The sequence below is a fragment of the Caretta caretta genome, chromosome 1, assembly GCF_965140235.1.
Source record: "Caretta caretta isolate rCarCar2 chromosome 1, rCarCar1.hap1, whole genome shotgun sequence".
Lineage (NCBI taxonomy): Eukaryota > Metazoa > Chordata > Testudines > Cheloniidae > Caretta > Caretta caretta.
In genome coordinates this window covers 77,946,460-77,965,438 of record NC_134206.1, presented here as the reverse complement: position 1 = coordinate 77,965,438, position 18,979 = coordinate 77,946,460, and the positions used below count along the sequence as shown (strand labels likewise).

The 18,979-nt window shown below is 36.8% G+C and overlaps 1 protein-coding gene across 9 annotated transcripts in view; it reads left to right on the top strand.

Moving 5' to 3' along the window:
- The window catches only part of DACH1 (dachshund family transcription factor 1), a 453,297-nt gene that overhangs the window by 210,834 nt on the left and 223,484 nt on the right, over nucleotides 1–18,979 (top strand). For 5 of the 9 annotated variants that reach the window (XM_075128932.1, XM_075128936.1, XM_048851983.2 and 2 more), the window contains exon 3: nucleotides 16,243–16,302. The exons of the other annotated variants lie outside the window; for them this stretch is intronic. In XM_075128932.1, the coding sequence (XP_074985033.1) occupies nucleotides 16,243–16,302 (60 nt within the window). The remainder of the gene's footprint in view (nucleotides 1–16,242; nucleotides 16,303–18,979) is intronic. 9 annotated transcript variants of the gene reach the window in all.

Below are 18,979 nucleotides of genomic sequence, written 5' to 3'. Positions count from 1 at the left end.
GGCTGATCACAGTCTTAAGCATAGAAATCTCTCTATGACTACATATGCTGTAGTCTGTAGTACATGCTAGTAGAACTGGTATGTTGTGTAGTGGTACTGAAACTCAAGCTTCTGTGACTGTATTGATTTGTGTGTGTGTGTGTGTGTGTGTGTGTGTGTGTGTGTGTGTGTAACTTTATCAAAATTATGAGCACCAAAGGAATAATGTAATAAAATTGAAGCACAGTAGCCATTGAGGATATTTTCCAGTTCCAGTAAAGATGTTGGGATTAAAATATGTAAGTCCAATCTTAAGGCTGGAATGAATTTTTATGTAAGATGATACATGTCTTCCTTTCACAGTGCTTTTTATGCTGCTTTAAAACATGTCAAAATAATCCCCAGCAGAGGAGCCTAAAAGGAATGTCAGCTCTGTGGTTATGTAAATTGAACTGAGTGCTTTACTGCAGGTTTAAGATTTTTATAACTCAAAAGTTGTTAACAGCCAGCTGGTTTGTATCTGTTTTTTATGGTTATTCTTGTCATATGCAGCCTCCACAATTTTTAATTATATTTTATGGTATGTGTTTTCCCTCCTCTTGAATCCCAGAGCCACTCTTTGCTTCAGAAGATATTTTCCACTGGGAAGAGAACAAGCATTGCTTTGGGACTCCATCATTAGAAATACTGTTGTATAATTACTTATCGGTAACAGCAATAGAGTGTGAATATCATGGAACTCACCATTGCAAATATGTAACTTGCTATTCCAGTACAGAAATCTATATAATTCAGCATACCTAGTTAGTAAATTTTGCCTGCCGCCCCCAGCTAAAAATAAATAAAATGATGATCATGCCTCTGTTGTCTTCAATTTAAAAAAGCTGATTTACAGTTTTTATTATATTCATATGCAAATTAATCTTTGCTTCACAGTTCAGTTCTGAATGCATGCTTTGTGTTTAGAAGATCTGATTACATTGCATGTTTGAGATCACAACTCATTTTGTATCATAATTCGCAGAAATACTGTATTTATAATGTAATGAATATAATAGCAGTACTGGATAAGATTGCTAATTTTTTTCTATTATTCATAGCAATGTACTTCGAGAGGTGGCTTTATTCCTAACTGGAGATACAGTAATTGTAAATATCCAAAAGAGAGTATCCTTCTGATGGAGTTAAAAATAACGATTCCTCCTTTACCAAAAACACACCAAAAGAAATAAAACCCCAGCAAAACCCTGTGACTTAAAACAGTACTTAAAACAGTAGACCAAGAATATTTATTTATACATTGTGGTAGATGCATTCCCAGAAAGTCCTTGTTTTTGAATATTTTACAGCACTTTGTTTAAGTGTTTACCCCTTCAGTGAAATGAATCAGACTGCTCTCTAATTGTGTTTAATGGCAGCTCCTCCTATTGAAACACCTCCTCTCATTTTGGATCTAATGATGTAAGAGCTGGAGTCTTAAATAATTAATCATGTATGTAGAGCTGCCTTGGAAATGCTTAGACGTTTCAGATACTTTTTCAGCATCAAAACCACATGAATACACAAGATTATTAATTTTTTGTTGTGCTTTGTGTGAGATATGTGAAAATTAACACTTGCTGATTAGTTACAGTATACAGTAGACAAATACCTGCAACCAACCCTCATTTAAAAGTGTGTATCATGCAATGTGAGGAAACCATGTGTGCTTTTGTATTATATTCAAAACATTGATTTATGTAATCCAATTTCATTACTTTAACAGGCTAAAATCAATATAAGTATTATCATCAAACTTAATATTTTCAGACATTATGACTCTGTCCGCCTACTTGTATTACACAATATTATCATATTTAAGCTTTTGAATGTTAAAAATTAGGGAGTGTTTATTTTGACCAACTTATGCTGTAAAAGCTAAAAAACGTATTGAGTGTTTTTGGCACTGTGGAATCCAAATGTGCTTTTGTACTGAATTTGGCCTTAAATTATTTTATGAAACTACCCATAGTTGCACCAAACACCAAACCAAACACTAAATATAAATTCATATAATACAGAGGTGTAATGTTAATGGTTATACATTAAGATAATACCAACTTAATATTAAAAATGACAGAATATATTGAAGAAAATAAGTTAACTAAATAATTGTCAAGATAGATCCTCAAAATCAGTTATCTTTTAAAACTTAATTTTCCATGTGGGCAACGTATGAAGATTAAAAGGGATCCTGGCTCTGTGCAAGTTAAAGGGAGTTTCTTCATTGAACTCCCTGGGGCTAGGGTTCCCCCGTAGGATGTCCCTAATATTCTTCTTTCTTTTACTGAGCAATGAAGAAAAAACAAAATAAATTTCAACTTGCAGAATTGCCCCATAGACTGTAACCAAAGCAGGAATACTACCATAGGCAGTGGTGCATTTGCACAGTTTTATTGTCCTGACCATGCCAGAAGAAAGACAGGAAGCAGTGGATTTGCTTTAATTAGGCCACAACTTTATTCACTTAAAATATCTGGGAATGCCCAGCAATAAATTGTACAGGGCAGGTCATCATTATTTCTTTAAGTGTTTCCCCCTACTTGGAGGTGGGGGGCTGCCATTAACTGTCCCCCTTTGCAGCCTGGTGCCAGCCAGCCAGTTGCAAGGCCCCACAGCCTCTCCCCCAAGGTAATGTGTGATGGTAAGGGGGCTGGCACAAAAGGGGAAGGGTTGGCTTCCTTTTGAACTGAACATTAGGAGTCCTAAACCTCCCTTGCCCAACTTCCTTAAGGGATGCGTTCCTCTAAATATCCTGCCAATCTACTTTGTCTGACAAACGTATGCTTTCCATAATGAGTACCTGTACTGGACATCTGCCACATTTTTTAGTTATTAAATTACAACATTTTAACCTAGTCTCCCTGCCTACCCACCTGACCTGCTGTGGGGAAGGTGAAAAAACCCACCCTGCCTAGGCCAGTCTGGCAGTGAGGAAAAAATTCCTTCCCAGCCCCAAGGGGAAAAGCAACCAGCATCATGCCCACCCGATTTTACTCTGATTCCATGGGAAAGAGGGTAGATGTTGTCAGCCCGATGGCAGGGAGATAAGGTTTCTGCAGAACTGCCCTGGATATAAATAATCCTCTCAACTGGTCACCAGGAAAGGCACTACCCCCCACCTAGTCCAGCCACTTCCTGTTCCTCCCTTTTTTGTCCAGGTAAATTTTCCCCTTCCTCCTCCTCTGCCAACAATAGCATAGGGGTCTCTATATAGGGGCAACAATTCCTTTTCTTTTAGCCAGCCAAGGACTCACTGCATATAGTTGCACTGAACTCATTTGTCTGGACTGCATGAGATGTTACCTATGATCATTCACAAAATAATTCGCTGCTGCATTGTTGGTTGAAGTATAAACAGAGAACCATCAGCTTCATACCTACAAGTAAAACAACTTTTAAGATAAGTCACTTTTGAAGCTCTACAAAACTACAATTTTAGAACTTAAAGCTCCTCTCCCCTCGCATCCCCAAATTCCAGGTCAGTCTGCCAGAGCTAGATCTGTTAACCTTCCAGTCATGCTGCAAAGCCAGTCTTTACCTCTCTCTTCTGTAAGGCTGTTGAGAATGGTGTGAGGTGAAGGGAATATATTTATGGATTGTCCTTGCTTTGTTTATTTATTTTTTTTTAAATTTATGGGATGTGAAGAAATAAATAATATGAAGAAATAAATGTGAAGAAATAAATAAAATAGTTTGTTATTAAAAGCACTCTGCATTAAAAGGAACTAAGGTTTCCTCACAAATCTTGTGCAACTTCCATTAACTGTTCTGTGTATCTTGAGAGATACTTGTACATCTCAGTTGTCTCCAGTATTCAATAACTTCCTGCCTTTGAACTGAGCTTCTGAACAAACAAGGGTTTTTAAATGACTTAAAATTTACTTACAGATAGGATGCAAGTAGGTTTAGTGAGCCCAAATCTGTGCTGTAAATCTGAAGTAAATCACTGACTCTCATTTAATTTATTTGTGGAAGGCCCAGCTCTGGGAGCAGAATTTGCCTCAAGCCTACCCCCCTTTAATTAAGGACGACTGGCTTCCTTATTTGGGAGTATTGTAGCTTCATTTAGCACTGGATCTGAAACCAACTCACCCTGGTGATTCTAGGATCCTCATGGTCATAGCACTGTAGCACTTTATATTAATGATCACTAAGAAGAAAATAGAAATAAAAATATTGATTTTCTCATAGTGTCCTTGAACAGAAGGTCATCTGGGGAACAAATTCTCATACATGTTTGCTCCTATCTGAATAGATTGCAAATTTGTTAGCTAATCACATTGTTCCTCTTTCCAGCCCATTTTATACTGTGATATAGTTTTATGGCACAATTAGAGTAGAAAATAGTTTTTTAAATCTTTAATATCCTGTTTTGCAGAAAGCAGTTTCCTTCACATTCAACAAAAATAATTAATCACATTTTACAAAAAATCATTATTTTCCTTCTTGATAACATTTAAGTGATTCAGAGGATTATATTTTTGTATTCCAGCAGAGCTAATGATTATCAGGTAGTAATAGGAGGACAGAGAATGTCTGGTTTCAATACAGCCCTAGCCACCATTCAGGAATTTAAGATTCTTCATGAAACATCGTACAGTGAGAAATGTTTGAATAGTTTTGGTCATTCATAGAAATTATTAAAACCTCCACTGTGCCCCTCCCGGCATCAGACTGTCAATGGATGGAACACAAACATCATTTAAAAAAAATAGTCTAAATTTTAGAATCCATTAAGTTGTGGGGTTTTTTTTGTTTTTGTTTTTGTTTTTTAAATCTGAACTGTATGATTTAGGTTATTTCATTTGAGGTAATAGTTTTTATTGAACCAACTTCTGTTGGTGAGAGAGACCAGCTTTTGAGCTTACAGAGAGCTCTTCTTCGGGTCCAATAAAAGGTATTACCTCACTCACCTTGTCTCTCTAATGTCCTGGGACCAATATTCCTACAACAGCACTGCAAACAGCATGTTAAAGTGTTTTTCTGTACGTGCTGAATTTAGGTGCCATTTGAAAGCCGTGTAAAAGATGCTCTGTGCATTTTTAGAACCAATGAGTGCACAGTTTATTTTCAACTACTGTCTCAAATCTTAGAGAAGTTTAGTTACAGTACTAATCCACCGCTTGACAGAGGTGGATTTAGAACAAGTGCTAGTAACAATATTGGATACTTTTCTTTTTAATAGTTTTGTGCAAGCATTAAGTAATTTAGCCTTATAACAAACCCTTCAAGGGGGAGTGATATAATTTCTACTTGAACATGGGGGAAACTGAGAGATCAAGTGACTTACCTGAGATAATACAACAAGTCCAGTGGTCGTCTCAGTATTAGAGCACATGAATCTCTGCTTTAAAGTCATATTTTTGTCCCACTAGACTAGTCTACTTCTCATCAATTGAGGTAGGATTTTTCTGACACTTCATCAGACGCTGCTCCGCCAATTCTTGTTTTTATCTGTTCTCAGATTCTTCTTGCTCCCAATTATGAGTTGTTATAACACAGAGAACAATTGTGTATTCTGTGCATAGTAGAAAAACAAAACCAAATAAACCTGTGCGAATCATTTGGGTGTCAATAAGCCCATGTGAGTGTAGTTACAGGACAATCATATAGGTCTGATTTTCTAGGATTTCATTTACTGAAGATAAATCAGAAGAAAATGGCATCCAGGAAAATAAGGCAGACCATCAGCTGCCTAACCCTGTGAGTGACCTAGAGGCATCTCTAAAGCTGCCAAAATAACTGTTTATGGAATCTGTCAAAAAGCCAAATGCTGCTGGAAAATATATCTTCCATGCTTTTCCATCTGGATCTAGTATCTGACGAGAAAAAGAGGTGAACATGTGGTACAGTGTTCTTGGGTAAATGGTGTCCTACAATCCACCATCAACTAAAAAAATATTGGCACTGCACTTAGGATTTGCCACTGTTAATACTTGTGCAAAGATATTAACACTAATAAAGGAATGATCTTTTGGCACACATCTAGGAAGCTTGTAACATAAACTTAGATCTGACAGTTTACTTTCTTGGTGTTACCTACTAGCCGTCTGCAATTGCTGTAGGTACAACCTGTATGTGTGAGGTTTTTATTATTTTTATTTTATTGTATTTTTAAATCTGTTGTTATTACATCATTGAGTGTGAGTGGCTGATACTTTAATATTATTCACAGAGATAGTGATGTCATTGACATCTATTATATAAAAATGGTAGCTTCTCCAATTTACTAAACACTTACATACATAATTTATTTAAAAGCTTGTGTATATTAATATCTCCTAGCTTCCTGTATATAATATAGCTCTCTATGAGGTAATCTTTTTTCTATAATGCAATCATCCTACAGTACATTCCTCATTTTATATCCTTAGATATGAGCATGTTAATTAGTTATAGTTGAAAGGGCAAAACAAAGAAAAAAAACCCTCTATTTAATTTTGGACAAAATTTTGGTGCTGTGGATACTTTCTTTTTAAGAAACATCTGAAAGCACAGAAAAGCTACTTGTCAAAATTCTGATACTTAAAACTTTGTGAACACAGAAGTTAATGGTACCATGTCACTTTCTAAATGTCTCCTTTGTAGGTTGGTAATTGAGAATGTCAGCGCTATATAGAGACAAAATTATAAACACACACTTTTCTGAGATGGAAGAGTTTTGGATTTGATTATGGTACTATGTTTTGCAGAAACTAGGGATTCCACAGATGGTGCAGGGTTGTATGTAAAATATTGTCGTCTGCCAGCACAGAATCATACAGATGCATCCATCAGTCACAATAACTCCTACTGTTCTAAATACCACCTTATACTATACTGCCCATCGGTTACTGTGAAGCTTAGATTAAGCACAGCTTCTTGAAGAAATGCAGACCACAATTCCCTCTCAAGCTGTCATTACAATAGTAGCTCTGTTTTGCCAAACACAATAGTTTCACTCAGCCTTAGTGATCTGGATCATTTGATAAGCTGGACGCAAACAAACTATGTGTTTTTAAATGGCTTAATGTAAATGTGTATATCTAGGAACAAAGAACATAGGCTATACTTATGGAATGGGGGACTCTATCCTGGGAAGCAATGACTCTGAAAAAGATTTTGGGGTCATGGTGGATAGTGAGCTGAACATGACTTCCCAGTTTAACATGGTGGCCAAAAGGGCTAATGAAATCCTGGGGAATCTCAAGTAGGAGTAGAGGTTATTTAACTTCTATATTTGACACTGATGCAGCCACTGCTGGAATACTGTGTCTAGTTCTGGGTTCCACAATTCAAGAGAGATATTGATAAATTGGAGGGGGTTTGGAGAAGAGCCATGAGAACAATTATAGGATCCTATATAACAATTCTATAGGACTAGAAAGCATGCCTTGTAGTGATAGACTTGAGCTCAATCCATTTCACTTAACAAACAGAACGGTAAGGGGTGACTTGATTACAGTCTGTAAATATCTACCTAGGGAACAAATATTTAACAATGAGTTCTTCAATATAGCAGAGAAAGATATAACACGGTCCAGTGGCTGGAAGTTGATGGAAGACAAATTCAGACTGGACATAAGGCAAAGATTTTTAACAGTAAGAACAATTTACCAAGGGTCTTGGTGGATTTTACATCACTGAGAATTTTGAAATTAAGATTCTTTATTTTTCTAAAATACAGGCTCTAGGAATTATTTTGAGGAAGTCCTATACCCTGTATTGTACAGGAAGTCAGACTAGATTATTGTCCCTTATGGCCTTGGAATCTAGGATTTCATGGAGTCAATGAATCCATGAATCCAAGCTTGGAGCAGACATATTCCACATGACCCATGTGTCCACTCAAAAGTCCCAATGAAGTTTGAATACTGCAAATGCACAATGAACTTCTTCAGTCATTGGCAGAAATGTGGCTAAATTTTATAGCATCTATTTTCAACTGTAAGTGCATCAAAAATTAAATTAAATGTTTCTATATTCTATCAAAAGCTAATTCTCACTCTTACAAAATGGCCACACATCATTACTGAACAGCTTAACTGTCCTAGTATAAACACCAATTCATAATAATAATTACAATAGACAGTCCACTCCTACTCTTTCTCCTGCTGTTATCCCTTCCTCTCCCTAAATGCCAATGAGAAAGGTGGTTTTGCAGCATGTCCAGAAGGTTGGGGTCTGGGTTTTGGTGGATCACCTGGAGAAGCAAGTTCTAGCATCACAGACCTTTAAAGGCAGTCCCTGCCCTTTAGAACTAAGGAGAATCCTGAGTAAATACCTCCACTGATTGCAGCGGTGACAGCATCACATGGGAGAGGGTCAGTCCCTGAGGCAACAATTGAATGTTTGTAGATTTAGAACCAACACCTTGAACTCTACTCAAAAGCTTATTGGCAACCATTGCAGATTATAAAACTACAGTGTACATGCTGCTTGTGAGATGTTCTGATTTATAAGCTGGTAGCAACATTTTTGCTTCATTTTCTGAATGGTCTCTTGTAGAGCAATCTAATCTATAAATCACAAAAGTGTGGGTAATTATAACAAGGTCCACATACCAATGAAACAGTAACTCACACATTTTTCTTGCCATTTGCAAGATGTGAAAGTTTATTGAAAAGATGCATGCACTCTCTCAAACAGGGTGCTGGTATGGTCTTTGTCCTCTGTTCAGGTTGTTTCTTCCAACTAAAACCTCTGTTTTCCTGATTCAGCCTCAGCCAGCCACTCCTGTTAGAAATCCCAAACTCTTACAGACATTGGGCAATCCATTTCATAACACCAGCCAGGTTGGTTGTGATGGAAATATTGGAATATAAGATTGCTTTGTACCCAAATATTATCATTACATATTTGTACCACTCTTAACCATGTGGTTGGTTCCTCACAGATCTGATAAAGGAGTCCCTGCTCTGAGCAGTGTACAACTTGGAAGTTAGACATGATATAACTAATGAGGGAAGCCACAAATGATGGGGATGGGTCAAGAGAGCTCATGCCCAATCATTGTCTCCAATGCGTATTGAAAGGGAGGAGGGAATAAAGTTGAATAATGAATAAATTTGAGAAAATCATGATCTGCTGATGGACAATTCACATATAACGAAGGAGACAAAATGAATCAAATTATTTGTTGCAAATTATGCTCCCAATTCCACTTGTAACTAATTGAGAGATTTTTCAAAACAGTGTATGTGCAAAATGTGTACTGTCATCAGACACTGCTGCCTTCACATTCTGGCCATTGTCTGATGCTACTAACTCAGGTAAGAAGTGCTGACATCAACTCTGTTCTGATGGCTTCTATCGTCTCCAATATTGCTAGCAATGAATGTGTGATTTCTCAAAACTACACATGCATAGCATGGCATACTGGTAGTTTCCACTGCTGCCAAAAATGATCTTGTGCGCACCAATGTCCATATATTCAGCATGCTTTGTACTGGTCCATTTGTCCTTAGTGAGGTGGACCATTTCACACACAGTTATTGATTTCAAAGAGTATAATAGCTTCTTTGGAGTATTTATGATCTGTTATATAAACTTGAATTTAGTATAATATTGCACTTTTCCATAATGTCAAATGTTGTGACATGAATGCAGGAAGGAGTTAAAAATACTATTATAGGAAAAAGTTACTTCACATCTACTATAACCGATATTCAGATGTTAATGACATGTCTGCATTTTAAATACCAACATTTCCCACTTCACATTTTGGTTAAGGGTCTTCAAAATTTCATTCTATAGCGATGAAGCTGTTTTAAGTTACAAAATAAGAGCATTTGGAGATCTCGGCCTATAATCATTCTATATAGAATTCTTTTTGACATAAGAGGGAGTTTTTTATGAAGCCTTTTATGATGGCAGGATCAGGTCCTCAGTCTAGAGCATATATATAGAGAGAGCTGAGGTGTAATCCCTGACAATTGTTATTTATGACAAAAAATATAGCACTATGGTATGTCGCTAAGATTATTCAAATGTTGCACTATTCATCATGGCTTACTGCTACTTTTAGTATCATTATTCCTTACACTGCAGTACAAACAAGCCAGTTTTACTAAAGTTTTAGGAGAAGATATATATATAATGTGCACTTGGCTAGCTGCATCATACATTTTTTAGTGGTCATTTGTTTTTTTTGTCTTCCTCTCATGCATTACTTAGTGACCAATGCCAGAGTCAAGATAATGGGCTAGATGGGATTGGACTTTGGGCTTGAATTTGGTATTCTAGTTTGCAGATGGTAAATGGGCCAGTAGGATTTTGGACTTTAGTGTGCTGTTCCACTTTGCAAAAATAAGGGTGCATAGATGGTCGAGGGTTGTCTGCAAGAAGCTACTATTTTGTCTGCCAGCATAGAACTACATAAAGTCAGTCAATATAACACCTACTGCTTTAAAAGTTCTATCTAGTCCAGTACCTTGCCTCTGGTACTGCTCTACATATAATAGATCAGCAGAAGGTTAAAAAACAGAGGATACCCAAAGCCATAATGCAGCCAATTTACAACTCTGTAAGTGAGTGGGGAAAAAATATCTCCTGACCCTTGCAGGAGATCAGTTTATGTTCTGAAGCATGAGATTTGACTACCCTTATATCATTGTTTTAACATGTGAACATATTTCCTTGAAACAATCAATAGTTTTTCTTGTTAAATGGAATTTTCCTATAATTAAAACACTCAAGTGTATCTTGTGTATCAATACTGTAAACAGGGAGATACAATAGTAAAGTACTGTAGCTGTAGAAATTGTCAGCATATTTTCAAGGTTCATGTCTTCTCTGGGAAGAATGATTTACTAAATACTTGCAACATTTTCTGAACTTCTTTTTGCAATTAAATTTGTAACTAAATGTTTATGGCTAGGTTTTCTACAACATTCAGTGTAACTGATCTTGAAGTTATGTCAAACTCTATCGTATTTTCAGCTACACATAAATGTGACAGAAGAAGAATTGAGATGGTTCTTTAGTGATGGGTATTAATTTTTGCAGTATGTAGCCAACTTTTTGTGCTGCTAATGAATAATCTTATACAGACTTCTTTTAAAAATCCCATTAAGTAGTAGTCTGCATTTTAGTTGACTGCTGAGGATGTACTAACATGTAGCTGTGATCACATCTCATCTTAGTTGGGCATGTAACTGTTTGCATCCCTTGCTAAATCCTTGCATCCTATGCTCTTTCCATGTACCCCTATTTATGAGTGAGTAATGCTGCTTTCCTTTGTTGGGAAGGGCAAGACCCTGAAGAACTTTTGCAGCTGACCGTCCTTATGTATGGTTTAACTAGAAATACTCTGTAACTTTCCTTAAAGACTAAAAAGTAGTTTTGACCCTGATTTTACGTTGTGTAGATGTGTGTGTGGGGGCTGCTATTTCAGTATGGAGCCCCATTGCATATAATGAGGCCAACTGCGTACTACAAAATCCAGGACTGGTATGTTGTGGTCCAGAGCTAAAATCCCAGCCCTAAGTCTACCAACATTTATGCAAATAAGTAATTTAAATTTAAATGTTACACATATGAGTAGTCCCATTACAGTCAATGGGACTACTCAAGTGAATAAAGTTACTCACATATATTAAGTGTTTGTGGGATTGAGCCCATAAATTGTTGGGAGATATACTTCCACTGGGCCACCAGGCTGCCTCAGTGATATTTAGATATTAGTTAATCAAAGAACTGTGTACCATTACCCCAGGATCTGTGTCAAACTGTGGACTACGTTAAAAAAAACGACAAAAGCTCCTGGTGATTGAAAGATTGAGTATTTAGCTACATTACTGCTGTTACAGGCATGAACATGTCCTTTCAGTATTTTTGAATTGTAGCAACGTTACAATTAATTAATTATGTCCATGTAGCTAGAAATTAGACTAAAGTTAAAGAGTTTTATTAAATCCTTTTGATTTTTCTTGATCTCCTTGACTGTGTAAGTATAAATGAAATATATTTTTAAACTAGACTCAGTTAAAGAAAGTGCTGCAGTTAGTCAAATGTAAGAATGTTTTGTAATCAAGAAAATTCATTGCATGTCAATAATTTCAGTTGTATCTCTATTATGATATTCATGTTTTTAACCAGTAGTAAAAGAAAGAATAGTACGATGAAATCATGACAGAATGCACACAAAAAAATCAGTGAGGAACTTCTGTTTGCAACATTTATGGAGAAGTTGTTCCCATAAGAAATTGTTTTGTTAAATAAAAGCTATTATTGTGCTCTAACAATGCAAATGTAAAACAGAAAATTTGTCTATTAACATCACTGTGTCAATGTATAAACAGCACTTTATTTTTTTGGAAATTTTATAAAACATTTGGGTAAAGAGATTGTGGACCAGGGTTCAACACCTACAAAAAACATTTTTTATATTGTTCAAAGCTGACCTTTTTTTTTTTTTTTTTTTTTTTTAACAAAGGTTTTATCTGCACTTTTTCATCTGTTTAGAAGCATACATTTTTGGTTAAGAAATTGAAGACAATCTCTTTGTCTTTTTTCTAAGCTAGGGAGGTTGAGATAAAAAAGAATGCCTGCTTTAAAAGTCACACATGGCTGTAATTTAAGATTTTTTTTTTACTTCATTGTCCATAACAGTTGAAAGAAACCTTCAATGAAAGTTTATTAACTAGGCCAATGCCTGAGGCAATAAAGGTTCATTTATTACCAGTTTCTTGGCTGTTTTTCTTCTTCTATTTTTCAGTTAAACTCAGAGCGTAAGATAATACTTCACAAAATTAAACCTTTGACCTTCTGTAGAGTTAAGTCTCCTTTGATTAGATAAAGTAACAATTTATGGTCCGGCATGAGGTTGCACATGAAATGAATAATGCAACAGATTGAATGAGGACTGAGAATCTATTGCTTTTGAAGAGATGACTGTTGTTTAAGAGAAAAAATGTTCTCACTTACTTGTATTGTTTTGATTCTGTATGCACTTCAGCAGGATTTCAAACTGTTCTAAGAAAATTCAGTAACAATTAGGCCAACACATCTATGCTATATTGTTTAATTCTGCCAAAAATACTTTGAACTAAAATCAAGTTCACAGATTGCAAAAAAATGTTAAAGCTGAAAACCTTCAGTATTTATTATGGTATTGTAATTGATGATTTCCCCTTCTACTTTAAGAATACAAATCAATGAAATCACAAAACTGAACAATTTTTGGGAATAACTGCCCATTGATTCTTTAAATGGAATATACTACTGATGAGGGAATGAGGTTTTCACTTTATTTGCTGAATAATTTAATTTTTCTCTGAGTAGCTCCTATTTTTAACAAATGAACAGCAAGAGCTATATAAAGATCTCAGATCAAGTAATGAAATCTTAACATTTCTATCAATTTTATTTAAAATATATATAAAGGCATGCTCTCCTGACTATTTTAAAGCAAAATTCCCTATATCCTTCTATAAGGATTTCTGGATGGGACCAAGATGGCCTTAAAGTGGTAACTGCTCACTTCTAAATTAAAATTATCTATTTCTCTATCGTAGTATTAATTGTTTGGACACTTGATGACTGAAAGCAAAAGGAGATTTGAAACCTTGAAGCCTAGTTGTTGACATTCAACTCTTTTCTGCCTTATTTGTTTGTTTTAAATGCATTAGCCATGCATCAAAATTCATAATGCAACTTAAATATAGTTACAGGAAAAACTTGATTAGTTGTGGTTAAAAACATATGGCCTGATTCTCATCTCACTTACAGCAATTTTTTTAAGTCTGATGACTTCACTGAGTTACTTCAGTGTACACAAGTTGAGAATTGGCCTAAAATTTGTAGAATTTTAACAATTGATTGAATACTCTAAACACTCGCTGTGGAAATTTAAGTAAGATACTAATTATTAACCTTTTAGTCATCGTTTCTCTCTAATTACTACAGCAGTCATTTTTTAACTGTTTGAAAACCGATTGTATGAGCTGTAAGAAATGTAAATCCAACAGGGGGAATGTATAGTTATAGAGTCTGATGGAGAATTCCTTGATCACTCAGAAATTGTAGTTATGGGAGTTTTGGGTGTGCAAAGACTGTTGGCTTAGGTTGGACTGATCCATAACGTTTAACAAAAATAAGAAGTGTGGATTACTCTTAAATTCCAACCAACTGTCTAAATAATTTGAAGTGAAAAAAAAAACTTCTGCTAAGATTTATTGTATTTTAACAGAACATTTGAGTACAATCTAAGGCTTCCCATTCTGCAACCTGTTCTGTGTAGTCAGACTGTTGTCCTAGTGCGGATCCCCCATTGTTTTAAGTGTCCTCCATCACAGAACATAAGAGCCTAAGTTTCTGATTGTGCTTCATTCAAAATCAGTGGAAAAATTCCCATGCTCTTCAGTTGGGATTGGGATAATAGGTCACTTGGTACGTCTACACAGTGAGTGGCAGTGTGTCTCAGAGCCTGAGTTAATAGATTCGGGCTTGCAGGTTTGTGCTACAGCTCTGTGTAGACATTGGGACTGACTAGAATTCAGGCTCAAAATTCAGAGCCCGATCTCCAGCTCAAGTCACAATGTCTACACAGCTGTTTTTAGCATTGTAGCACAAGCCCTGAGAGGCCAAGTCTGTTGACCCAGGCTCTGAGGCTTGTTGTTATGGGCTGCTGCTCACTGCGTAGATGTATCCTTAGAGCCTCAACCTGCACCACTGAAGTCAATGGGAGCTTTGCCATTAACTACAGTAAGCTCAGGATCAAGCCCATAGACTTAAGTCCTGCATTTCCTCCTGAGGCAAAACTACCACTGTGCCTGACTACCGCCTACATGATCAAGTCCAAAATTAGGTCAAGAAAAGACATTAATTATTTCCAAGTCAGTGCAGCTGAAATAAACTTAAAGAAAAAGGATTAAGTATTAATTTGAAATACTGAAAAGGCTTCTATCGGAACTTAGAAAAAATTTGGATTTCTTCCCACAAGATAGATAAAATATTTCTGTATGCTGAAATGAACTTTCCAGCAAATAGAGGAAATGAAATGTAACACCAGCCATTGACAATTTTTTTTTAGCTTTTTCCTTGTTCTGTGTTGCCCAAGGTGAGATGGCATGAAAATGCTAAAAAAACCAAACCAAACCCTACAAAAATTGGATGTAAACTAAAAAACAAACAAACCACAAACCCCCAAAAGAAACCTTTTGAATTAGCAAATTGAAAGGGTCATGTAATAAAGAAGCAGGGCCAGCTCCAGGCACCAGTGAACCCAGCAGGTGCCTAGGGCGGCAAATGTAAAGGGGTGGCAGGAGGTTGGGCTCGGCGGCAATTCGGCAGTGCGGACGTAACATTTCTTCGGTCGCCGGTGGCAATTTGGCTGCCGCACCATCATTCCGCCTCCGTGTTCGGTGGGCAGGATTTCGCCTCCCTGTTCGGCGGGTGGAGCCAGCCCTGTAAAGAAGAGACACCAACAATTACACAATTCATTTACCTGTCTTGTATAACAGAAACAGTATTTCAGTATGATTCTGTAAACTTCCATAAACAAATCTGTATTGCTGTGCTGTATGTCTGTTTGAGTCCGTTGTCAGTTATTACTTTACGGCTTGACTCTGGAATCCTTAGTCACCCAAACGGTATTGCCACTAGTAGTCCCACTGAGTTTGCTGGAAGTATGTGTGCGAAGACTACTCAGATGAATACGAGTATACTGAATGTGCGGTATGCCCAAGCAACAGTGTGTGTATATGTGTGTACATACAGTCCTGGTATTTTTTTACTGATTTGATTGGTTAATAACTGCTCACATTGCCAAAACTAGAATTTGGATAAATACTTCCTAAGCAGGTAGGAGCACATGTGGGAGGGCAGTAGCTTGCGTCAGACATCATCACTGGTATCAACTTGGATACTCTTGAATAAACTTGCCAGCACAGTTGCCAACCTTCACGCGGTAAATAAGCACCCCAACTTTCACAATAAGCCAAAAACCAGGCTAATCCCATTTCAAAACAAGGCCAAAACAAGCCAATCCCTAAGAACCCCAATACTTTATGTGACTAGATACCCCTGGCATGCAGTCTAGGACTGTGGTGGGCCCTCTGTGCACCCCTGACTCCCTCCCCCCCTTGCCCCTGCTTGCCAGGAGCCAATCAAAAAAAGAAGCAACAAGCTACAACAAGCAACAAGCTACAAGCCCAACAAGCTAAAAGCCAAAAACTAGCCAACAACCAACTCACAAGCCAGTTAAATCAAACAAGCCCAATTTCTGCATTTTTTTCACAGGTTTGGGATGTCTTCTTGCCAGCACAGTGGGCTGTTCTCCTGAGCATCTTGCTAGAGAAGGTAAACTGCATTTCCAAGGTCTCCTGCCAGGAAGAAGTGATTCTGAAGGCTTTGGCTTGGTTCATTCATTTCTGGCCCTGGAGTCCCACATGTAATAGGCCAAAATCTGGTCTCGTTTACACCCATGAAACTCTGCTGACTTCTGTGGAGTTGCCTGGGTGTAAATGAGACCAGAATTTGGCAGGAAAATGCTGCTGATTATATTTGGTAAAAGCACTAAAAAGCACCTTGGTTAAGATATTGAACAGCTACAAACACCCAGCAGGCCAAAGCGGCCGAGCTGTTGCACAGCACACCAAACCCTTAAAGCCCCAAGTACTGACAAATGCTGAGCACCAGACTGTGGAATATGCTGTGACTCCATGGCTTCCTTTTTACTGAGCTGAAAACTGAGCTTTCACTAAGTGATACTTTTCCTTTTTACCCAATGACAAAACATGTCTCTTGCAACCTGGTACCAATCCTGCATGTCAAATGCATCCTTTCCAGCTCTGTGCTTGAATTTTGAAAAAAAACAAACAAAAAACGATGTACTCTGATACTGCTCCCTGTAAAACCTTAGTGACTGTCTGAATTGTTCCATAACCTTTGCTTATAAGAGCCATGTGCCAAATATGACTATTTAAATTTCTGCACCTTCCCCTTTTGTCCAGTCCTGTGAATTGCTGTTCTAAACCAGTTAGGAACACTGAGGGAGATTATAATGTGTTCCCCCAGAAACCAGGAAATGGCAATTATTTCTTCCAAGGATGGTTTAATTAGTTAATAATACAAATAAATATTGCAGCTAATTTCTCAGTTTCCAGCCCTCTTTACCCCACTTAGGTAAGAGATTTTCCAAATAACTTTGGCATCAGTATGGATTAAAAATTAAAATTGCATTTAAATTTATTATGTTTTTAAAACACGTTGCATAATTATGACAGCAATTACAAACTGTATAATTATTGGAATGTATCTCTTTCCAAATATGCTTATTTTAAAATATGTATGATTGCAAGAACATAAAATTGTACTGATGATCAGCATTTGAGTGGCAGAAAGGAGAAGGGCTTTGTAGAAAGAGATCATTCACACTGTTTCTTTTGGTGGTCTGCTTCTAGCCAAAGTTAAGTTGTGAGTTCCTACTGAGGCTTGCAGAGCTTTCAATTGAGTTATAATTCAAGCTCACACAGCTCTTACACGACACCTTGAACAGACTTTTGCAGATGAGTCTATAGGAACTGTCAGTAGCAAGGAGATTACTTCAGGACCATGATTGTTGAATTGAACTTTACTTTTTGATGTTTTGCTTTTTGAATTAAATTGTTGGACAAGATTAATTGCACACAGTGAGAGCTTTAAATGAATAGCTGTGTAAAGCATTAAACTTCTAAGTATGTCTCATGGGAAAAAAAAGCTAGAAGGTTTAAATGAATAAATGTGTTTAATGCATAAAATGTCTAGGCTAATTTTTTAATTCCTTTACTAACATCTTTTATTGAAAAAAACATACTTTATTCATCCATCTTAGTTATATTGCTGTGGTTGTGGTAATTTAATATTCCTGCTCCTTGCTAATCTTCTGGTTCAACAGAAGTAAACAATAGGTTTCATAAATTAAAAATACGCTCTTCAAAACATGCTTCTAAAGATAAAAAACAAGGCTGTAAACATTTATGACTGAAACAAACTAGATTGTTCAAATCCTGCCATGATGTATCATGTATATCAATATGGCACTGATATCAGTTAGAATGCAAACAAGGTTTTAAATGATGTCCCCCTTCATTTCAGCTGGAGAATCCGCTTTACACCATCTGCCTATCAGATGGTTAGGAAGCAGGACTGCGTATTAATGCCACATGTTCGATTTTCCTCCCTCTTGTAATGGTTAGATTCATATTGCTAATAGCTGTGCATGAGCACTGTCGATGAAATTTGTGTGACGGTGGAGTGATGAGATAGTTATAAAGCTGCCTGTCTTACAGAATAATCAGCAGGAAGAATGCCAGACATAAACAGCTTATCAATTTTAGAATATTAATGATAACTACCATGGACTGGAGTCTACTGAGTATTTTGACATGTTTCTTTAACTTTTCAAACAAATATTAACAGAGAGTAAAGTAACTTATTATCTGAGCTATTGAATATCCAGTATAGTTCTTTTCCATTTTAAATTGCCTTTAAAGGTGACATTTGGTCATCTAATTTTCAGAGATGCAGTTTGCATAATGAAAAATGCGAAAGTACTATACTGTACTATTACTTTAATCTCTGCATGGCTAGGAAATTCCCAGGCAGCTTGATGTAAGAGAGTAGTGATACTCAATAGTGTTTAGTTTGGTGGGGGGTGGGGAGAGTTAAACTATGATTTAAGACATTTCTTGACTCAGCTTGAATCACATTTTCAGAGCTTCAAAGAATGGAATAGTAGCTGCTATTTTGCGGAATTGTGCTCTCTGCCCTTTACAGTACATTTGAGAGTCCTCTCTGGAGAGGACTTGAGATAAATAGGTTCCTCTGTTGGGGAGAGACCTTGTCTTGTAACTGTGGTCAGAATATATCATGCTGCAGATGGCTGGCTCAGGATCTTGCATGCCACTTATGTCCCATATTGTGGTTATGAAAGGTGTGGAGAGCAGAGTGACACACAGGAGTAGTTGTGCTAGCGTGGAATTATTTAGGGGACAGA